The sequence below is a fragment of the Palaemon carinicauda genome, chromosome 43 (genome assembly GCF_036898095.1).
Source record: "Palaemon carinicauda isolate YSFRI2023 chromosome 43, ASM3689809v2, whole genome shotgun sequence".
NCBI lineage: Eukaryota > Metazoa > Arthropoda > Malacostraca > Decapoda > Palaemonidae > Palaemon > Palaemon carinicauda.
Window position 1 is genome coordinate 4051809 of NC_090767.1, and position 24749 is coordinate 4076557.

Consider the following 24749-nt stretch of genomic DNA (forward strand, 5'->3'; position numbering starts at 1 on the left):
TTAGCCATAGCCATAGCCGTATGATGTAGCCGTAGCCGTAGCTGTAGCTGTAGCAATAGACAAAGCCATATCCATAGCCAGAGACATAGATATGGCCATAGCCATAGCCATAGACAGGGTTATAGCCACAGCCATAGCCATAGACATAGCCATAGCCAAAGCCATAGCTTTAGCCATATCTGTAGCCGTTGCCATAGCCATATATGTAGCCGTAGCCATAGCCGTCTCCGTAGACATAGATATAAACATAGCCACAGCCATAGACATAGACATAGCCATAGCTAAAGCCATGGTATACATAGCCATAGCCATAGACATAGACATAGCCATAGCCATAGCCATAGCCATAGCCATAGCCATAGTCATAGCCGAAGCCAAAGCCATAGACATAGCCATAGCCATAGCCATAACCATAGACATAGATATAGCCATAGCCATAGCCATAGACATAGATATAGCCATAGCCATAGCCATGGTATACATAGCCATAGCCATAGACATAGACATAGACATAGCCATAGCCATAGCCATCGACATTGCCTTAGCCATAGCCATAGACATAGCCATAGACATAGACATAAAAATAGACATGAACATGGCCATAGCCATGGCTACAGACATAGATATAGCCATAGCCATAGCCATAGGCATAGACAAGGACATAGTCATAGCCAAAGACAGACATATACATAGACATTGATATAGCCATAGCCATAGCAATATCTGAAGACATAGATATAGACATTGACATAGCCATAGCCATAGCAATAGCCATAGCCATAGCCATAGACATAGACATAGCCATAGCCATAGACTTAGACATAGCCATAGACATAGCCAGAGCCATAGCAATAGCCATAGCCATAGCCATAGACAAAGACATAGCCATAGCCCTAGCTATAGCTATAACCATAGCCATAGACAAAGACATAGCCATAGCCATAGCCATAGACATATACATAGCCATAGCCATAGCCAAACCCATGGTAGACATAGACATAGCCTTAGCCATAGCCATACCCATAGACATAGACATAGCAATAGCCATAGACATAGACATAGCCATTGTCATAGCCAAAGCCATAGACATGGATATAGCCATAGTCATAACCTTAGACATAGCGATAGCCATAGACATAACCATAGCTATAGACATAGACATTGCCATAGCCATAGCCAGAGCCATAGCTATAGACATTGACAGAGACATAGCCATAGACATAGACATAGCATAGCCATTGATGTAGCCATAGCCATAGCCATAGCCATAGATGTAGCCGTAGCCGTAGCCGTAGCCGTAGACGTAGCCATTGACATAGACATAGACATAGACATAGCCGTAGACATTGCCATAGCCAAAGCCATAGACATAGACATAGCCATAGCTGTAGCCATAGCCATAGTCATAGCCATAGACGTAGCCAGAGCCGTAGCCGTAGCCATAGACATACACATAGACATAGCCATAGCCATAGACATAGACATAGCATTAGGCATAGCCATAGCCATCTCCATAGCTATAGCCATAACCATAGACAAAGTAGCCGTAGCCATAGACTTAGACATAGACAGCAATAGGCTTAGACAGACATAGCCATATACATAGACATAGCCATAGCCATAGACATAGACACAGCGTGAGCCATAGCCATAGCCATAGACATAGACAGAGCCATAGCCATAGACATAGCCATAGACATAGACACAGCCAGAGCCATAGCCATAGCCATAGACATAGACAGAGCCCTAGCCATAGACATAGCCATAGACATAGACATAGCCATAGCCATAGCTATAGCCATAGCTGTAGCCTTAGCCATAGCCATGGTAGACATAGACATAGCCATTGCCAGAGCCATAGACATAGACATAACCATAGACATAGCCTTAGAAATAGACATAACCATAGCCATAGACAGACATAGCCATAGCCATAGTCATAGCCAAAGCCATAGACATAGCCATAGCCATAGACAGACAGACAAAAACATAGACATAGCCATAGCCATAGACATAGACATAGCCATAGCCATAGCCATAGACATAGACAGAGACATAGCCATAACCATGGTAGACATACATAAACATAACCATAGCCATATCCATAGCCATAGACATAGCCATAGCCATAGCCATAGCCATAGCCATTGCCATCGCCATTGCCATTGCCATAGCCATAGCCATAGCATAACCATAGCCATAGCCACACATACATAGCCATAGCCATACAGAGAGACATAGACTTAGACATACACATAGACATAGCAATAGCCATAGCCATAGCCAAACACATACACATAGCCATAGCCATAGACTTAAACATAGCCATAAACATAGATATAGCCATAGCCATAGAAATAGCCATAGCCATAGCTATAGCCATAGCCATAGCCATAGCTATAGACAGAAATGGCCATAGCCCTAGCCATAGACATAGACATAGCCATAGCCATAGCCATAGCCATACCCATGGTAGACATCGACAAAGCATTAGCCAGGGCCATGGCCATAGTCATAGACATAGACATAGCAATAGCCATAGACATAGACATAGCCATAGTCATAGCCATAGCCATAGCCATAGCCATAGACATGGACATAGCCATAGCCTTAGTATAACGATAGCATTAAACATAGCTATACCCATATACAAAGACATTGCCATAGCCATAGCCTTAGCCATAGCTATAGACATAGCCATAGACATAAACATAGATATAGCCATAGACATCGCCATAGACATAGACATAACCATAGCCAGAGCCAGAGCCATAGCTATAGCCATAGTCATAGACATAGACATACACATACACATAACCATAGCCATAGCCATAGCCATTATCAGAGCCATAGCCATAGCCATAGGCAGAGACATACACATAACCATAGCCATAAACATGAACATAGCCCTAGCCATAGCCATAGCCATAGACATACCCATAGCCATAGGCATAGACATAGCCATAGCCATAGACATGGCCATAGCCATAGCCATAGCCATATTTGACGCCATGGCCATACCCGTAGCCGTAGTCATAGCCATATACATAGATGAAGACATAGCTATAGCCATAGACAGCCATAATCATAGCCATAGCCATAGCCATAGCCAGAGCCATAGACATACACAACCATAGCCATAGTCATAGACAAAAACATAGCCATACACATAGACATAGACATAGCCATAGACAGAGACATAGCCATAGATATAGACAGAGCTATAGCCATAGCCATAGCCATAGCCATAGACATACACATAGCCAGAACTATAGCCATAGTCATAGCCATAGCCATAGCCATAGACATAGGCAGAGACATAGCCATAGTTATAGAGAGAGCCATAGATATAGCCATAGCCATAGCCATAGACTTAGTCATAGCCATAGCCAGAGACATAGCCCTAGCCATAGCCATTGACGTAGCCATAGCGATAGCCTTAGATGTAGACGTAGCCGTAGCCATAGTCATACGATGTAGCCATAGCCGTAACCTTAGCCATAGCCATATGATGTAGCCTTAGCCGTAGCCGTAGCTTTAGCCGTAGCCATAGACATAGCCCTAGCCATAGCCATAGACATAGACATAGACATAGCATTAGCCATAGACATAGACATGGACATAGCCATAGCCATATCCATAGCCATACCCATGGTAGACATAGACATAGCCATAGACATAGCAATAGCCATTACCAGAGCAATAGTCATAGACATAGCCTTAGCCATAGCCAAAGACATAGACATAGACATAGCATTAGCCATAGACATAGACATGGACATAGCCATAGCCATATTCATAGCCATCCCCATGGTAGACATAGACATATCCATAGACATAGCAATAGCCATTATCATAGCAATAGACATAGACATAGCCATAGTCATAGCAACATAGCCATAGCCATAGTCATAGCCATAGACATAGCCATAGCCATAGCCAAAGCCAGACATAGACATAGACATAGCCACAGCCATTGACATAGACATAGACATAGACATAGCCATGGCATACATAGCCATAGACATAGACATAGCCATAGCCATAGACATTGCCCTAGCCTTAGCCATTGCCATAGCCAAAGCCATAGAGATAGACATAGCCATATCCATAGACATACCCAATGACATAGCCATATCCATAACCATACACATAGCCATAGACATAGAAATAGCTATAGCCATAGCCATAGACATAGACATAGCCATAGCCATAGCCATAGCCATGGTATACATAGCCACAGCCATAGCCATAGATATAGCCATACCCATGAACATAGACATGGACATGGCCATGGCCATGGCTATAGACATAGATATACCCATAGCCATAGCCAGAGACATAGCCATAGCCTGAGACAGCCTTAACCATAGACTTAGCCTTAGCCTTAGCCTTAGACATAGCCATACACATAGAAATAGACATAGCCATAGCCATAGCTATAGTCATAGACATAGATATAGACGTAGCCATAGCTGTAGATGTAGCCATAGCCATAGCCATAGCCATAGCCATAGCCATAGACATAGCCATAGCCGTAGCCACATAGACATAGCCATACACATAAACATAGACAGCCATAGCCATAGCCATAGCCATAGACATAAACATAGCCAGAGCCAGAGCCATAGCTATAGCTATAGTCATAGACATAGACATACACATAGCCATAGCTGTAGCCATAGACATAGACATAGCCATAGCCATAAACATAAACATAGCCATAGCCATAACCATAGCCATAGACATAGCCATAGCCATAGACATACCCATAGCCATAGGCATAGACATTGCCATAGCCATAGACAGGGCCATAGCCATAGCCATAGCCATAGCCATAGATGATGCCATAGCTGTAGCTGTAGCCATAGACATAGACATAGCCATAGCCATAGCCTTAATCAAAGCCATAGCCATAGCCATAGCCATAGCCATAGACATAGACAGCCATAGCCATAACCATAGACATAGACATAGCCATACACATAGACATAGACATAGACATAGCCATAGCCATAGACATAGACATAGCCATATATATAGACAGAGCAATAGCCACAGACATACACATAGCCAGAGCTAAAGCCATAGTCATAGCCATAGCCATAGCCATTGTCATAGACATAGACAGAGCCATAGTCATAGACATAGCCATAGACATGGCCATAGCCATAGCCATAGACATGATCATAGCTATAGCCATAGACATAGCCCTAGCCATAGCCATTGATGTAGCCATAGCCATAGTCATAGATGTAGACATAGCCGTAGCCATAGCCATATGATGTAGCCATAGCCGTAGCCTTAGCCATAGCCATGTGATGTAGCCATAGCCTTAGCCATAGCCATATGATGTAGCCGTACCCATAGGCGTAGCTTTAGCCATAGCCATAGACATAGCCCTAGCCATAGAAATAGACATAGACATAGGCATAGACATAGATATATCCATAGCCATAGCCATAGACATAGCCATAGCCATAGCCTTAGACATAGCCATAGCCATAGCCATAGCCATAGATGTAGCCATAGCCTTAGCCGTAGCCGTGGACATAGACCTTGTCCTAGCCACTGCCATAGACATAAACATTGTCCTAGCCACTGCCATAGACATAGACATAGACATAGATATAAATATAGACATAGCCATGGTATACATAGCCATAGACATAGACATAGCCATAGCCATAGCCGTAGACATTGCCCTAGCCTTAGCCATTGCCATAGCCATAGCCTTAGACATACCTAATGACATAGCCATATCCATAACCATAGACATAGCCATAGACATAGACATAGCCATAGCCATAGCCATAGACATGGACATAGCCATAGCCATGGCCATGGTATACATAGCCATAGCCATAGACATTGCCATAGCCATAGCCATAGCCATAGCCATAGACATAGACATAAACATACACATGGACATGGCCATGGCCATGGCTATACACATAGACATACCCATAGCCATAGCCATAGACATAGCCATATCCATTGACATCCATAACCATAGACTTAGCCATAGCCTTAGCCTTAGCCATAGCCATACACATAGAAATAGACATAGCTATAGCCATAGACATAGATATAGACGTAGCCGTAGCCGTAGATGTAAGCATAGCCGTAGCCATAGCCATAGCCATAGACATAGCCATAGCCGTAGCCACATACAAATAGCCATAGACATAAACATAGACATACCCATAGCCATAGCCATAGACATAGACATAGCCAGAGCAAGAGCCATAGCCATAGCCATAGCCATAGACATAGACATAAACATACACATGGACATGGCCATGGCCGTGGCTATAGACATAGACATACCCATAGCCATAGCAATAGACATAGCTATAGCCATAGACAGCCATAACCATAGACTTACCAATAGCCTTAGCCTTAGCCATAGCCAGACACATAAAAAATAGACATAGCCATATCCATAGCTATAGCCATAGACATAGATATAGACGTAGCCGTAGCCATAGATATAGGCTTAGCTTTAGCCATAGCCATAGCCATAAACATAGCCATAGCCGTAGCCACATAGACATAGCCATGGACATGAACATAGACATACCCATAGCCATAGCCATAGACATAGACATAGCCAGAGCCAGATTCATAGCCATAGCCATAGTCATACACATAGCCATAGCAATAGACATAAACATAGACATAGCCATAGCCATAAAAATAGCCATAGCCATGAACATAGCCATAGCCATAGCCATAGACATAGCCATAGCCATAGCCATAGCCATAGAAACAGCCTGAGCTATAGCCAGAGCCATAGCCATAGACATATCCATAGCCATTGACATAGCCATAGACATAGACATAGCCATAGATATAGACATATATAGCATTAGCCATAGACATAGACATGGACATAGCCATAGCCATATCCATAGCCATAACCATGGTAGACATAGACATAGCCATAGACATACCCATAGCCATTACCATAGCAATAGACATAAACATAACCATAGTCATAGCAACATAGCCATAGCCATAGCCATAGCCATAGAAATAGCCATAGCCATAGCCAAAGCCAGACATAGACATAGCCATAGCCATAGACATAGACATAGATATAGCCATAGCCATAGCCAGACATAGCCACTTAGCCATAGCCTTAGCCGTAGCCATAGCCATAGCCATAGGCATAGCCATAACCATAGTTAGACACAGCCAAAGCAATAGCCATAGCCGTAGCCATAGCCGTAGCCATAACCTTAGCCGTAGCTGAGGACTTAGCCGTAGTCGAGGACGTAGGCATAGCCGTAGCCTTAGCCATAGCCATAGCCGTAGCCGTAGCCTAACTGTAGACATAGACATAGATATAGCATTAGCCATAGACATAGACATAGACATGGACATAGCCATAGCCATACCGATAGCCATACCAATGGTAGATATAGACATAGCCATAGCCATAGACATAGCCATAGCCATAGACATAGCCATAGCCATAGCCATAGCCATAGACAGACATAGACATAGCCATAGCCAGAGCACTAGCCATAGCCACAGACATACCCATAGACCTAGACATAGCCATAGCAATAGCCATAGTCATAAACATAGACATTGACATTGCCAAATATATAGACATAGATATAGATATATACATAGCCATAACCATAGCTATGGACATAAACATAGACATAGTCATAAACATAGACATAGCCATAGACATAGATATAGACAGCCATAGCCAAGCCATAGGCATAGACATAGCCATAGACATGAATATAGCCATAGCCATAGCCATAGCCATAGGCATAGACAGAGCCATAGCCATAGTCATAGACATAGACATAGCCATAGCCTTAGCCATAGACATAGACAGATATAGACATAGTCATAGCCATATCCTTAGCCATAGCCGTACACATAGCTGTAGCTGTAGCCATAGCCCTAGCCTTAGCCGTAGCCATTGCCTTAGCCATAGCCATAGCCATAGCCATAGCCAGACATGAACATAACCATAGCCATACCCATAGACATAGACATAGATGTAGCCATAGCCTTAGCCATAGACATAGACATAACAAGCCATAGACAGCACTATGGCAGGAGCCATAGCCATAGCCATAGAAATAGCCATAGACATAGCCATAGCCATAGCCATAGCCATAGACATACTTAGACATAGACATAGACATAGCCATAGATATAGACAGATATATAGACATAAATATAGCCATAGCCATAGCCATAACCTTGGACATAGACAAGGACATAGCCATAGCCATAGACATAGCCATAGACATAGATATAGATAGCCATAGCCATAACCATAACCATTGCCATACACATAGACTTTGCCATAGACATAGCCATAGCCACAGCCATAGCCATAGCCATAGACATGAACATAGCCATAGCCATAAATATAGCCATAGACATAGACATAGACATAGCCATAGACATAGAAATAGTCATAGTCATAGCCATAGATATAACATAGATATAGCCATAGACATAGACATAGCCGGAGCCTTAGCCAGAGCCTTAGCCATAGCCGTAGCCGTAGCCGTAACAGTAGCCATAGATATAGCTGTAGCCTTAGCCGTAACCATAGCCGTAGCCATAGCCATAGCCAAATCCATAGCCATAGCCAGACTTAGACATAGACATAGACATAGAAATAGAGATAGCCATAGCCATAGCCAGACATAGCCATAGCTAGAGCCAATCACAAAGACATAGCCATAGCCAGAGCCATAGCCAGAGCAATAGACATAGACATAGCCATAGACATAGCCATAGATTTAGACATAGACGTAGTCAGAGCCATAGCCATAGCCATAGCTATAGCCATAGACAGACATAGTCATAGCCATAGCCTTAGTCATAGCCAAAGCCATAGCCAGACATATCCATATCCATAGCCATAGCCATAGACATAGCAATAGCCATAGCCATAGCCAGAGCCATAGACATAGACATAGCCATAGACATAGACATAGACTAAGACATAGCCATATCCATAGCTAAACATAGACATAGCCATACCCATACCCATAGACATAGCATAGCCATAGGCATAGCCATAGACATAGACATAGACAAAGCCATAGCCATTGACGTAGCCGTAGCGGTCGCCGTTGCCATTGCCATCGCCGTTGCCGAAGCCGTAGCCGTAGCAATGGACGTGGACGTGGAAGTAGCCTTAGCCATAGTCATAGATATAGACATGGACATAGACATGTCCATGGCTATAGACATAGCCATAGCTATAGCCATAGACTTAGACATAGATATAGACATAACCATAACCATAGCCATAGCCATAGACAGACCTAGAGCCATATCCATAGACATAGATATAGCCATAGCCATAGCCAGAGCCATAGACATAGCCATAGCCATAGCCATAGCTAGAGACATAGCCATAAGCATAGCCATAGCCATAGCCATAGCATCCATAGCCATTGCCATGGACATAGACATAGCCATAGCCATAGATATAGCCATACACATAGACATAGCCATAGACATAGATATAGACAGACCTATAGCCATAGCCATAGACATACACATAGCCAGACCTATATCCATAGTCATAGCCATAGCCATAGACATAGACAGAGTCATAGACATAGACATAGACCTAGCCATAGCCATAGCCATAGCCATAGACATAGACATAGCCATAGCCTTAGCCATAGACATAGCCATAGCTATAACCATTGACTTAGCCATAGCCATAGCCATAGATGTTTCCGTAGCCGTAGCCTTAGCCATAGCCATAGACATATATTGTAGCCGTAGCTGTAGCTGTAGCAATAGACAAAGCCATAGCCATAGACATAGACAAAGATATGGCCATAGCCATAGCCATAGACATGGCCATAGCCACAGCCATAGCCCTAGACATAACCATAGATATAGCCATAGCTGTAGCCATATCCGTAGCCGTTGCCGTAGCCATAGATGTAGCCGTAGTCATGGCCGTCTCTGTAGACATAGACATAAACAGAGCCAAAGCCATAGACATAGACATAAACATAGCCATAGCTAAAGCCATGGTATACATGGCCATAGCCATAGACTTAGACATAGCCATAGCCATAGCCATAGCCATAGCTAGAGACATTGTCATAGCCATAGCCACAGCCATAGCCAAAGCCAAAGCCATAGACATAAACATAGACATAGCCATAGCCATAGCCATACACATAGATATAGCCATAGCCATAGCCATGGTATTCATAACCATAGCCATAGACATAGACATTGACATAGCCATAGCCATAGCCATAGACATTGCCCTAGCCATAGCCACAGACATAGCTATAGACATAGACATAAACATAGACATGGACATGGCCATAGCCATGGCTACAGAAATAGATATAGCCATAGCCATAGCCATAGCCATAGACAAGGACATAGCCATAGCCAAATACAGACATAGACATAGACATAGATATAACCATAGCCATAGCAGTATCTGAAGACATAGACATAGACATTGACATAGCCATAGCCATAGCCATAGACTTAGACACAGCCATAGCCATAGCCATAGCCATAGACATATCCATAGCCATAGCAATAGACATAGCCATAGCCATAGCCATAGCAATAGCCATAGCCATAGCCATAGTTATATCCATAGCATAGCCCTAGCCATAGACATAGACAAAGCCATAGCCATAGCCATAGCCGTAGCCGTTTGAAGGACGTAGCCGTAGCTGTAGCCATATCCAGAGCCGTAGCAGTAGAATAACTGGAGACATAAACAGAGACATATACATAGCCATAGACATAGATATAGATATGGACATAGCCATAGCCATGGCCATAGACATAGACATATACTTAGCAATAGCCATACCCATAGCCATAGCCCTACACAAAGCCATAGCCATAGCAATTGCCATAGCCATATCCAAAGACATAGTCATAGCCATAGCCATAGACTTAGACATAGCCATAGACATAGCCATAGCCATAGCAATAGCCAAAGCCATAGTCATAGACAAAGACATAGCCATAGCCATAGCCATAGACTTAGACATAGCCATAGACATAGCCATAGGCAGAGCAATAGCCATAGCCATAGCCATAGACAAAGACATAGCCATAGCCCTAGCTATATCTATAACCATTGCCATACACAAAGACATAGCCATAGCCCTAGCCATAGATATAGACATAGCCATAGCCATAGCCAAACCCATGGTAGACATAGCCTTAGCCATAGCCATAACCATAAACATAGACATAGCAATAGCCATAGACATAGACATAGCCATAGTCATAGCAATAGCCATAGACATGGATATAGCCATAGTCATAGCCTTAGACATAGCAATAGCCATAGCCATAGCCATAGACAAAGACATAGCCATAGCCCTAGCTATATCTATAACCATTGCCATACACAAAGACATAGCCATAGCCCTAGCCATAGATATAGACATAGCCATAGCCATAGCCAAACCCATGGTAGGCATAGCCTTAGCCATAGCCATAACCATAAACATAGACATAGCAATAGCCATAGACATAGACATAGCCATAGTCATAGCAATAGCCATAGACATGGATATAGCCATAGTCATAGCCTTAGACATAGCAATAGCCATAGACATAGCCATAGCTATAGACATAGACATTGCCATAGCCATAGCCATAGCCATAGCTATAGACATAGACAGAGACATAGCCATAGACATATATATAGCATAGCCAATGACGTAGCCATAGCCATAGCCATAGATGTAGAAGTAGCCGTAGCCATAGCCGTAGACGTAGACATAGCCATAGATGTAGCCGTAGCCATAGCTGTAGCCATAGATGTAGCCTCAACCGTAGCCGTAGCCATAGACATACACATAGACATAGCCATAGCCATAGACATAGACATAGCCTTAGCCATAGCCATGGTATACATAGCCATAGACATAGCCATAGCCATAGACCTAGCCATCGGCATAGCCATAGCGATAACCATAGACAAAGTTATAGATATAGCCATAGACATAGACATAGACATAGCAATAGGCATAGACAGACATAGCCATACACATAGACATAGCCATAGACATAGACACAGCCAGAGCCATAGCCATAGCCATAGCCATAGACAGAGACATAGCCATAGCCATAGACATAGCCATAGACATAGATATAGCCATTGCCATAGCCATAGAAATAGACATAGCCATAGACATAGTCTTACAGATAGACATAGCCATAGCCATAGACAGACATAGCCATAGCCATAGCCGAAGCCATAGACATAGCCATAGCCATAGACAGACAGACAAAAACATAGATATAGCCATAGCCATAGATATAGCCCTAGACATAGACATAGCCATTACCATTGACATAGAAGGAGCCCTAGCCATAGCAATAAACATAGACATAGCCATAACCATGGTAGACATATACATAGTCATAACCATAGCAATATCCATAGCCATAGACATAGCCATAGCCCTAGCCATAGCCAATGCCATTGCCATTGCCATTGCCATAGCCATAGCCATAACCATAACCATAGCCATAGCCACACATACATAGCCATAGCCATACACTTAGACATAGACATAGACATACCCTTAGACATAGACATAGACAGAGCCAGAGCCAGGGCCATAGCCATAGCCATAGACATAGATATAGCCATAGACAAAGCCATAGCCAGAGACATAGCCGTAGCAGTAGATGTCGCCATTGCCATTGCCATAGACATAGACATGGACATGGACATGTCCATGGGTATAGACATAAACATAGCCATAGCCATAGCCATAGCCATAAACTTAGACATAGACATAACCTTAGCCATAGCCATTGACATAGACATGGACATGTCCATGGGTATAGACATAAACATAGCCATAGCCATAGCCATAGCAATAGACATACACATAGATATAACCAGAGCCATAGCACTAGACATAGACATGGCCATAGCCATAGCCAAAGGCATAAATAGACATAGACATGGACATAGCCATAGCCATAGCAATAGCTGAAGACATAGACATAGTCATAGCCATAGCCATAGACAGAGCAATAGCCGTAGCCAAAACCATACACATAGCCATAGCCATAGCCATACACATAGACATAGCCATAGCCAGAGCCATAGACTTAGCCATAGCCATAGCCATAGACATAGACAGCCATAGCCATAGACATAGACATAGCCATACACATAGACATAGACATAGCCATAGACGTAGACATAGCCATAGATATAGACAGAGCTATAGCTATAGCCATAGCCATAGCCATAGACATACACATAGCCAGAGCTAAAGCCATAGTCAGAGCCATAGCCATAGTCATAGACATAGACAGAGATATAGCCATAGTCATAGACATAGCCATAGACATAGCCATAGGAATAGTCTCAGCCATAGCCATAGACATAGCCCTAGTCATGGCCATTGGCGTAGCCATAGCCATAGCCATAGATGTAGACGTAGCCGTAGCCATAGCCATATGATGCAGTCTTAGCCGTAACCTTAGCCATAGCCATATGAAGTAGCCGTAGCCGTAGCTTTAGCCGTAGCAATAGACATAGCCCTAGCCATAACCATAGACATAGACATAGATATAGCCATAGCCATAGACATGGCCATAGCTATTCATAGCCAGAGACATATACATAGCCATTGCCATAGATGTAGCCGTAGCCTTAGCTGTAGCCATGGACATAGACATAGACATAGCCACAGCCATTGACATAGACATAGACATAGATATAGACATAGCCATGGCATACATAGCCATAGACATAGACATAGCCATAGCCATAGACATTGCCCTAGCCTTAGCCATTGCCATAACCAAAGCCATAGAGATAGACATAGCCATATCCATAGACATACCCAATGACATAGCCATATCCATAACCATACACATAGCCATAGACATAGAAATAGCTATAGCCATAGCCATAGACATAGACATAGCCATAGCCATAGCTATAGCCATGGTATACATAGCCATACCCATAGCCATAGATATAGCCATACCCATAAACATTGACATGGACATGGCCATGGCCATGGCTATAGACATAGATATACCCATAGCCATAGCCAGAGACATAGCCATAGCCTGAGACAGCCTTAACCATAGACTTAGCCTTAGCCTTAGCCTTAGACATAGCCATACACATAGAAATAGACATAGCCATAGCCATAGCTATAGTCATAGACATAGATATAGACGTAGCCATAGCTGTAGATGTAGCCATAGCCATAGCCATAGCCATAGCCATAGCCATAGACATAGCCATAGCCGTAGCCACATAGACATAGCCATACACATAAACATAGACAGCCATAGCCATAGCCATAGCCATAGACATAAACATAGCCAGAGCCAGAGCCATAGCTATAGCTATGGTCATAGACATAGACATACACATAGCCATAGCTGTAGCCATAGACATAGACATAGCCATAGCCATAAACATAAACATAGCCATAGCCATAACCATAGCCATAGACATAGCCATAGCCATAGACATACCCATAGCCATAGGCATAGACATTGCCATAGCCATAGACAGGGCCATAGCCATAGCCATAGCCATAGATGATGCCATAGCTGTAGCTGTAGCCATAGACATAGACATAGCCATAGCCATAGCCTTAATCAAAGCAATAGCCATAGCCATAGCCATAGCCATAGACATAGACAGCCATAGCCATAACCATAGACATAGACATAGCCATACACATAGACATAGACATAGACATAGCCATAGACATAGACATAGACAAAGCCATAGCCATTGACGTAGCCGTAGCGGTCGCCGTTGCCATTGCCATCGCCGTTGCCGAAGCCGTAGCCGTAGCAATGGACGTGGACGTGGAAGTAGCCTCAGCCATAGTCATAGATATAGACATGGACATAGACATGTCCATGGCTATAGACATAGCCATAGCTATAGCCATAGACTTAGACATAGATATAGACATAACCATAACCATAGCCATAGCCATAGACAGACCTAGAGCCATATCCATAGACATAGACATAGCCATAGCCATAGCCAGAGCCATAGACATAGCCATAGCCATAGCCATAGCTAGAGACATAGCCATAATCATAGCCATAGCCATAGCCATAGCATCCATAGCCATTGCCATGGACATAGACATAGCCATAGCCATAGATATAGCCATACACATAGACATAGCCATAGACATAGATATAGACAGACCTATAGCCATAGCCATAGACATACACATAGCCAGACCTATATCCATAGTCATAGCCATAGCCATAGACATAGACAGAGTCATAGACATAGACATAGACCTAGCCATAGCCATAGCCATAGCCATAGACATACACATAGCCATAGCCTTAGCCATAGACATAGCCATAGCCATAACCATTGACTTAGCCATAGCCATAGATGTTTCCGTAGCCGTAGCCTTAGCCATAGCCATAGACATATATTGTAGCCGTAGCTGTAGCTGTAGCAATAGACAAAGCCATAGCCATAGCCATAGACATAGACAAAAATATGGCCATAGCCATAGCCATAGACATGGCCATAGCCACAGCCATAGCCCTAGACATAACCATAGATATAGCCATAGCTGTAGCCATATCCGTAGCTGTTGCCGTAGCCATAGATGTAGCCGTAGTCATGGCCGTCTCTGTAGACATAGACATAAACAGAGCCAAAGCCATAGACATAGACATAAACATAGCCATAGCTAAAGCCATGGTATACATAGCCATAGCCATAGACTTAGACATAGCCATAGCCATAGCCATAGCCATAGCTAGAGACATTGTCATAGCCATAGCCACAGCCATAGCCAAAGCCAAAGCCATAGACATAAACATAGACATAGCCATAGCCATAGCCATACACATAGATATAGCCATAGCCATAGCCATGGTATTCATAACCATAGCCATAGACATAGACATTGACATAGCCATAGCCATAGCCATAGACATTGCCCTAGCCATAGCCACAGACATAGCTATAGACATAGACATAAACATAGACATGGACATGGCCATAGCCATGGCTACAGAAATAGATATAGCCATAGCCATAGCCATAGCCATAGACAAGGACATAGCCATAGCCAAATACAGACATAGACATAGACATAGATATAGCCATAGCCATAGCAGTATCTGAAGACATAGACATAGACATTGACATAGCCATAGCCATAGCCATAGACTTAGACACAGCCATAGCCATAGCCATAGCCATAGACATATCCATAGCCATAGCAATAGACATAGCCATAGCCATAGCCATAGCAATAGCCATAGCCATAGCCATAGTTATATCCATAGCATAGCCCTAGCCATAGACATAGACAAAGCCATAGCCATAGCCATAGCCGTAGCCGTTTGAAGGACGTAGCCGTAGCTGTAGCCATATCCAGAGCCGTAGCAGTAGAATAACTGGAGACATAAACAGAGACATATACATAGCCATAGACATAGATATAGATATGGACATAGCCATAGCCATGGCCATAGACATAGACATATACTTAGCAATAGCCATACCCATAGCCATAGCCCTACACAAAGCCATAGCCATAGCAATTGCCATAGCCATATCCAAAGACATAGTCATAGCCATAGCCATAGACTTAGACATAGCCATAGACATAGCCATAGCCATAGCAAAAGCCAAAGCCATAGTCATAGACAAAGACATAGCCATAGCCATAGCCATAGACTTAGACATAGCCATAGACATAGCCATAGGCAGAGCAATAGCCATAGCCATAGCCATAGACAAAGACATAGCCATAGCCCTAGCTATATCTATAACCATTGCCATACACAAAGACATAGCCATAGCCCTAGCCATAGATATAGACATAGCCATAGCCATAGCCAAACCCATGGTAGACATAGCCTTAGCCATAGCCATAACCATAAACATAGACATAGCAATAGCCATAGACATAGACATAGCCATAGTCATAGCAATAGCCATAGACATGGATATAGCCATAGTCATAGCCTTAGACATAGCAATAGCCATAGCCATAGCCATAGACAAAGACATAGCCATAGCCCTAGCTATATCTATAACCATTGCCATACACAAAGACATAGCCATAGCCCTAGCCATAGATATAGACATAGCCATAGCCATAGCCAAACCCATGGTAGGCATAGCCTTAGCCATAGCCATAACCATAAACATAGACATAGCAATAGCCATAGACATAGACATAGCCATAGTCATAGCAATAGCCATAGACATGGATATAGCCATAGTCATAGCCTTAGACATAGCAATAGCCATAGACATAGCCATAGCTATAGACATAGACATTGCCATAGCCATAGCCATAGCCATAGCTATAGACATAGACAGAGACATAGCCATAGACATATATATAGCATAGCCAATGACGTAGCCATAGCCATAGCCATAGATGTAGAAGTAGCCGTAGCCATAGCCGTAGACGTAGACATAGCCATAGCTGTAGCCGTAGCCATAGCTGTAGCCATAGATGTAGCCTCAACCGTAGCCGTAGCCATAGACATACACATAGACATAGCCATAGCCATAGACATAGACATAGCCTTAGCCATAGCCATGGTATACATAGCCATAGACATAGCCATAGCCATAGACCTAGCCATCGGCATAGCCATAGCGATAACCATAGACAAAGTTATAGATATAGCCATAGACATAGACATAGACATAGCAATAGGCATAGACAGACATAGCCATACACATAGACATAGCCATAGCCATAGACATAGACACAGCCAGAGCCATAGCCATAGCCATAGCCATAGACAGAGACATAGCCAAAGCCATAGACATAGCCATAAACATAGATATAGCCATTGCCATAGCCATAGAAATAGACATAGCCATAGACATAGTCTTACAGATAGACATAGCCATAGCCATAGACAGACATAGCCATAGCCATAGCCGAAGCCAGAGACATAGCCATAGCCATAGACAGACAGACAAAAACATAGATATAGCCATAGCCATAGATATAGCCCTAGACATAGACATAGCCATTACCATTGACATAAAAGGAGCCCTAGCCATAGCAATAAACATAGACATAGCCATAACCATGGTAGACATATACATAGTCATAACCATAGCAATATCCATAGCCATAGACATAGCCATAGCCCTAGCCATAGCCAATGCCATTGCCATTGCCATTGCCATAGCCATAGCCATAACCATAACCATAGCCATAGCCACACATACATAGCCATAGCCATACACTTAGACATAGACATAGACATACCCTTAGACATAGACATAGACAGAGCCAGAGCCAGAGCCATAGCCATAGCCATAGACATAGATATAGCCATAGACAAAGCCATAGCCAGAGACATAGCCGTAGCCGTAGATGTCGCCATTGCCATTGCCATAGACATAGACATGGACATGGACATGTCCATGGGTATAGACATAAACATAGCCATAGCCATAGCCATAGCCATAAACTTAGACATAGACATAACCTTAGCCATAGCCATTGACATAGACATGGACATGTCCATGGGTATAGACATAAACATAGCCATAGCCATAGCCATAGCAATAGACATACACATAGATATGACCAGAGCCATAGCACTAGACATAGACATGGCCATAGCCATAGCCAAAGGCATAAATAGACATAGACATAGACATAGCCATAGCCATAGCAATAGCTGAAGACATAGACATAGTCATAGCCATAGCCATAGACAGAGCAATAGCCGTAGCCAAAGCCATACACATAGCCATAGCCATAGCCATACACATAGACATAGCCATAGCCAGAGCCATAGACTTAGCCATAGCCATAGCCATAGACATAGACAGCCATAGCCATAGACATAGACATAACCATACACATAGACATAGACATAGCCATAGACGTAGACATAGCCATAGATATAGACAGAGCTATAGCTATAGCCATAGCCATAGCCATAGACATACACATAGCCAGAGCTAAAGCCATAGTCAGAGCCATAGCCATAGTCATAGACATAGACAGAGATATAGCCATAGTCATAGACATAGCCATAGACATAGCCATAGGAATAGTCTCAGCCATAGCCATAGACATAGCCCTAGTCATGGCCATTGGCGTAGCCATAGCCATAGCCATAGATGTAGACGTAGCCGTAGCCATAGCCATATGATGCAGTCTTAGCCGTAGCCTTAGCCATAGCCATATGAAGTAGCCGTAGCCGTAGCTTTAGCCGTAGCAATAGACATAGCCCTAGCCATAACCATAGACATAGACATAGATATAGCCATAGCCATAGACATGGCCATAGCTATTCATAGCCAGAGACATATACATAGCCATTGCCATAGATGTAGCCGTAGCCTTAGCTGTAGCCGTGGACATAGACATAGACATAGCCACAGCCATTGACATAGACATAGACATAGATATAGACATAGCCATGGCATACATAGCCATAGACATAGACATAGCCATAGCCATAGACATTGCCCTAGCCTTAGCCATTGCCATAGCCAAAGCCATAGAGATAGACATAGCCATATCCATAGACATACCCAATGACATAGCCATATCCATAACCATACACATAGCCATAGACATAGAAATAGCTATAGCCATAGCCATAGACATAGACATAGCCATAGCCATAGCCATAGCCATGGTATACATAGCCATAGCCATAGCCATAGATATAGCCATACCCATAAACATAGACATGGACATGGCCATGGCCATGGCTATAGACATAGATATACCCATAGCCATAGCCAGAGACATAGCCATAGCCTGAGACAGCCTTAACCATAGACTTAGCCTTAGCCTTAGCCTTAGACATAGCCATACACATAGAAATAGACATAGCCATAGCCATAGCTATAATCATAGACATAGATATAGACGTAGCCATAGCTGTAGATGTAGCCATAGCCATAGCCATAGCCATAGCCATAGCTATAGACATAGCCATAGCCGTAGCCACATAGACATAGCCATACACATAAACATAGACAGCCATAGCCATAGCCATAGCCATAGACATAAACATAGCCAGAGCCAGAGCCATAGCTATAGCTATAGTCATAGACATAGACATACACATAGCCATAGCTGTAGCCATAGACATAGACATAGCCATAGCCATAAACATAAACATAGCCATAGCCATAACCATAGCCATAGACATAGCCATAGCCATAGACATACCCATAGCCATAGGCATAGACATTGCCATAGCCATAGACAGGGCCATAGCCATAGCCATAGCCATAGATGATGCCATAGCTGTAGCTGTAGCCATAGACATAGACATAGCCATAGCCATAGCCTTAATCAAAGCCATAGCCATAGCCATAGCCATAGCCATAGACATAGACAGCCATAGCCATAACCATAGACATAGACATAGCCATACACATAGACATAGACATAGACATAGCCATAGACATAGACATAGCCATATATATAGACAAAGCAATAGCCACAGACATACACATAGCCAGAGCTAAAGCCATAGTCATAGCCATAGCCATAGCCATTGTCATAGACATAGACAGAGCCATAGTCATAGACATAGCCATAGACATGGCCATAGCCATAGCCATAGACATGATCATAGCTATAGCCATAGACATAGCCCTAGCCATAGCCATTGATGTAGCCATAGCCATAGTCATAGATGTAGACATAGCCGTAGCCATAGCCATATGATGTAGCCATAGCCGTAGCCTTAGCCATAGCCATGTGATGTAGCCATAGCCTTAGCCATAGCCATATGATGTAGCCGTACCCATAGGCGTAGCTTTAGCCATAGCCATAGACATAGCCCTAGCCATAGAAATAGACATAGACATAGGCATAGACATAGATATATCCATAGCCATAGCCATAGACATAGCCATAGCCATAGCCTTAGACATAGCCATAGCCATAGCCATAGCCATAGATGTAGCCATAGCCTTAGCCGTAGCCGTGGACATAGACCTTGTCCTAGCCACTGCCATAGACATAAACATTGTCCTAGCCACTGCCATAGACATAGACATAGACATAGATATAAATATAGACATAGCCATGGTATACATAGCCATAGACATAGACATAGCCATAGCCATAGCCGTAGACATTGCCCTAGCCTTAGCCATTGCCATAGCCAATGCCAGAGAGATAGACATAGCCATAGCCTTAGACATACCTAATGACATAGCCATATCCATAACCATAGACATAGCCATAGACATAGACATAGCCATAGCCATAGCCATAGACATGGACATAGCCATAGCCATGGCCATGGTATACATAGCCATAGCCATAGACATTGCCATAGCCATAGCCATAGCCATAGCCATAGCCATAGACATAGACATAAACATACACATGGACATGGCCATGGCCATGGCTATACACATAGACATACCCATAGCCATAGCCATAGACATAGCCATATCCATTGACATCCATAACCATAGACTTAGCCATAGCCTTAGCCTTAGCCATAGCCATACACATAGAAATAGACATAGCTATAGCCCTAGCTATAGCCATAGACATAGATATAGACGTAGCCGTAGCCGTAGATGTAGGCATAGCCGTAGCCATAGCCATAGCCATAGACATAGCCATAGCCGTAGCCACATACAAATAGCCATAGACATAAACATAGACATACCCATAGCCATAGCCATAGACATAGACATAGCCAGAGCCAGAGCCATAGCCATAGCCATAGCCATAGACATAGACATAAACATACACATGGACATGGCCATGGCCGTGGCTATAGACATAGACATACCCATAGCCATAGCAATAGACATAGCTATAGCCATAGACAGCCATAACCATAGACTTACCAATAGCCTTAGCCTTAGCCATAGCCAGACACATAAAAAAAAGACATAGCCATATCCATAGCTATAGCCATAGACATAGATATAGACGTAGCCGTAGCCATAGATATAGGCTTAGCTTTAGCCATAGCCATAGCCATAAACATAGCCATAGCCGTAGCCACATAGACATAGCCATGGACATGAACATAGACATACCCATAGCCATAGCCATAGACATAGACATAGCCAGAGCCAGATTCATAGCCATAGCCATAGTCATACACATAGCCATAGCAATAGACATAAACATAGATATAGCCATTGACATAGACATAGACATAGCCATAGCCATAAACATGAACATAGCCCTAGCCATAACCATAGCCATAGCCATAGACATAGCCATAGCCATAGGCATAGATATAGCCATAGCCATAGCCATAGACATAGCCAGAGCCATAGGCATAGACATAGCCATAGCCATAGACATAGTCATAGCCATAGTCATAGATATAGACATAGACATAGAAATAGGCATAGACTTATCCATAGCAATAGCCATAGACATGGTCATAGCCATAGGCATAGCCATAGACATAGCCATAGCCATAGCCATAGCCATAGACATAGACATAGCAATAGCCATACCCATAGCCATAGCCCTAGACATAGCCATAGTCATAGCAATTGTCAGAGCCATAGCCAAAGACATAGACATAGCCATAACCATAGACTTAGACATAGCCATAGACATAGACATAGCCAGAGCCATAATAATAGCCATAGCCATAGCTATAGTAATAGCCAGAGCCATAGCCATAGACAAAGACATAGCCATAGCCCTAGCCATAGACATAGACATAGCCATAATCATAGCCATAGCCATAGCTATACCCATGGTAGACATCGATATAGCCTTAGCCAGAGCCATAGTCATAGAAATAGACATAGATATAGCAATAGCCATAAACATAGACATAGCCATGGTCATAGCCATAGCCATAGCCATAGACATGGACATAGCCTAGCCTTAGACATAACGATAGCCTTAGATATAATCATACCCATAGATATAGACATTGCCATAGACATAACCATAGCCTTAACTATAGACATAGACATAGACATAGCCATAGACATAGACATAGCATAGCCATTGACATAGCCGTAGCCGTAGCCATAGCTATAGATATAGCCGTAGCCGTAGCAGTAGCCAAAGACGTAGCCATAGACATAGACATAGACATAGACATGGCCATAGCCCTAGTCATAGCCATAGACATAGCCATAGCCATAGCTGTAGCCATAGCCGTAGATATAGCCATAGACGTAGCCATAGCGGTAGCCGTAGCCGTAACCATGGACATAGACATAGACAAAGCCATAGCCATGGTATACATAGCCATAGACAGAGACATAGACATAGCCATAGACAAAGTTATAATTAAAGCCATAGATATAGACTTAGACATAAACATAGCAATAGGCATCGACAGACACATTCATAGACATACACATAACAATAGCCATAGCCATAGACATAGACATAGCCATAGCCATAGAAATAGCCATAGACATAGACATAGTCATAGCCATAGCTATAGCCATAGCTTAAGCCATAGCCATAGCCATAGACATAGACATAGTCATAGACATAGATATAGACCTAGCCATAGCCATAGCCATGGTAGACATAGACATAGCCATAGCCAAAGCCATACACATAGACATAAAACTAGCCACAGACATATCCAGAGCCATAGACAAAGCCATAGCCATAGCCATGGCCATAGACATAGATACCCAGACATAAACACAGACATAACCATAGCCATAGATATAGCCATAGACATAGCCATAGTCATCGCCATAGACATAGCTATAGCCATAGCCATTGACGTAGCCATAGCTGTAGCCGTAGATGTAGCAGTGGCCTTAGCCGTAGTCAGAGCCATAGTCATAGCCATAGCCATATGGTGTAACCATTGCCGTAGCCCTAGCCTTAGCCATAGCCATAGGCATAGCCATAGCCATAGCCATAGACATAGATATAGACATAGATATAGCCATAGCCATAGACATGGCCATAGCCATAGCCATAGCCATAGAGAGAACCATAGCCATAGCCATAGCCATAGCTGTAGCCGTAACCCTAGTTGTAGCCGTAGCCAAAGACCTAGCCGTAGAAATAGCAGTAGCCGTAGACATAGACATAGACAGAGCCACAGCCATAGACATAGACATAGATATAGGCATAGCCATGGTAAACATAGCCATAGACGTAGACATAGACATAGACATAGCCATAGCCATAGTCATTGCCCTAGCTATAGCCATTGCCATAGCCAAAGCCATAGACATAGACATAGCGATAGCCATAGACATACCCAAAGACATAGCCATAGCCATAACCATAGACATAGACATAGTCATAGCCATAGCCATAGCCATAGCAATATACATACACATAGCTATAGCCATATCCATGGTATACATAGCCATAGCCATGGACATAGCCATAGACATAAATATACCCAGAGCCATAACCATAGACATAGCCATAGCCATAGACAACCATAACCATATACTTAGCCATACCCTTAGCCATAGACATAGCCATACACTGATCCATAGCCATAGCTATAGCCATAGACTTAGATATAGACGTAGCCATAGCTGTAGATGTAGGCGTAGCCGAAGCAATAGCCGTAGATGTAGGCGTAGCCGTAGCCATAGCCATAGCTATAGCTATAGCCATAGCCATAGACATAGCAATAGCCATAGACATAGCCATAGCCATAGCCACATAGACGAAGCCAGAGACATAAACATAGAAATAGCCATAGTCATAGCCATAGACATAGACATAGACATAGCCAGAGTCAGAGCCATAGCCAGAGCC

General features: G+C 43.2%; 4 protein-coding genes across 4 annotated transcripts; all 4 read right to left on the reverse strand.

The window, feature by feature from the left end:
- On the reverse strand, positions 1-3881 carry LOC137633687 (serine-rich adhesin for platelets-like). Its single transcript, XM_068365934.1, has 5 exons — positions 3650-3881; positions 2819-3063; positions 2468-2609; positions 1021-1188; positions 1-281 (listed from the first exon to the last, which is right to left on the reverse strand). The coding sequence occupies exons 1-5, from the start codon at positions 3879-3881 to the stop codon at positions 1-3; spliced, it is 1068 nt and encodes a 355-aa protein (XP_068222035.1).
- A 4699-nt stretch (positions 3882-8580) lies between these two features.
- Positions 8581-10114, reverse strand: LOC137633688 (antifreeze protein Maxi-like). Its single transcript, XM_068365935.1, has 3 exons — positions 9899-10114; positions 9037-9264; positions 8581-8637 (listed from the first exon to the last, which is right to left on the reverse strand). Exons 1-3 carry the CDS (start codon positions 10112-10114, stop codon positions 8581-8583), a joined length of 501 nt encoding a protein of 166 aa, XP_068222036.1.
- A 3455-nt stretch (positions 10115-13569) lies between these two features.
- On the reverse strand, positions 13570-14683 carry LOC137633689 (mRNA decay activator protein ZFP36L3-like). The gene is made up of 3 exons (XM_068365937.1): positions 14524-14683; positions 14164-14427; positions 13570-13928 (listed from the first exon to the last, which is right to left on the reverse strand). The coding sequence occupies exons 1-3, from the start codon at positions 14681-14683 to the stop codon at positions 13570-13572; spliced, it is 783 nt and encodes a 260-aa protein (XP_068222038.1).
- An 8081-nt stretch (positions 14684-22764) lies between these two features.
- Positions 22765-24647, reverse strand: LOC137633690 (uncharacterized). Its single transcript, XM_068365938.1, has 2 exons — positions 24313-24647; positions 22765-22894 (listed from the first exon to the last, which is right to left on the reverse strand). Exons 1-2 carry the CDS (start codon positions 24645-24647, stop codon positions 22765-22767), a joined length of 465 nt encoding a protein of 154 aa, XP_068222039.1.
- Positions 24648-24749: the final 102 nt, after the last annotated feature.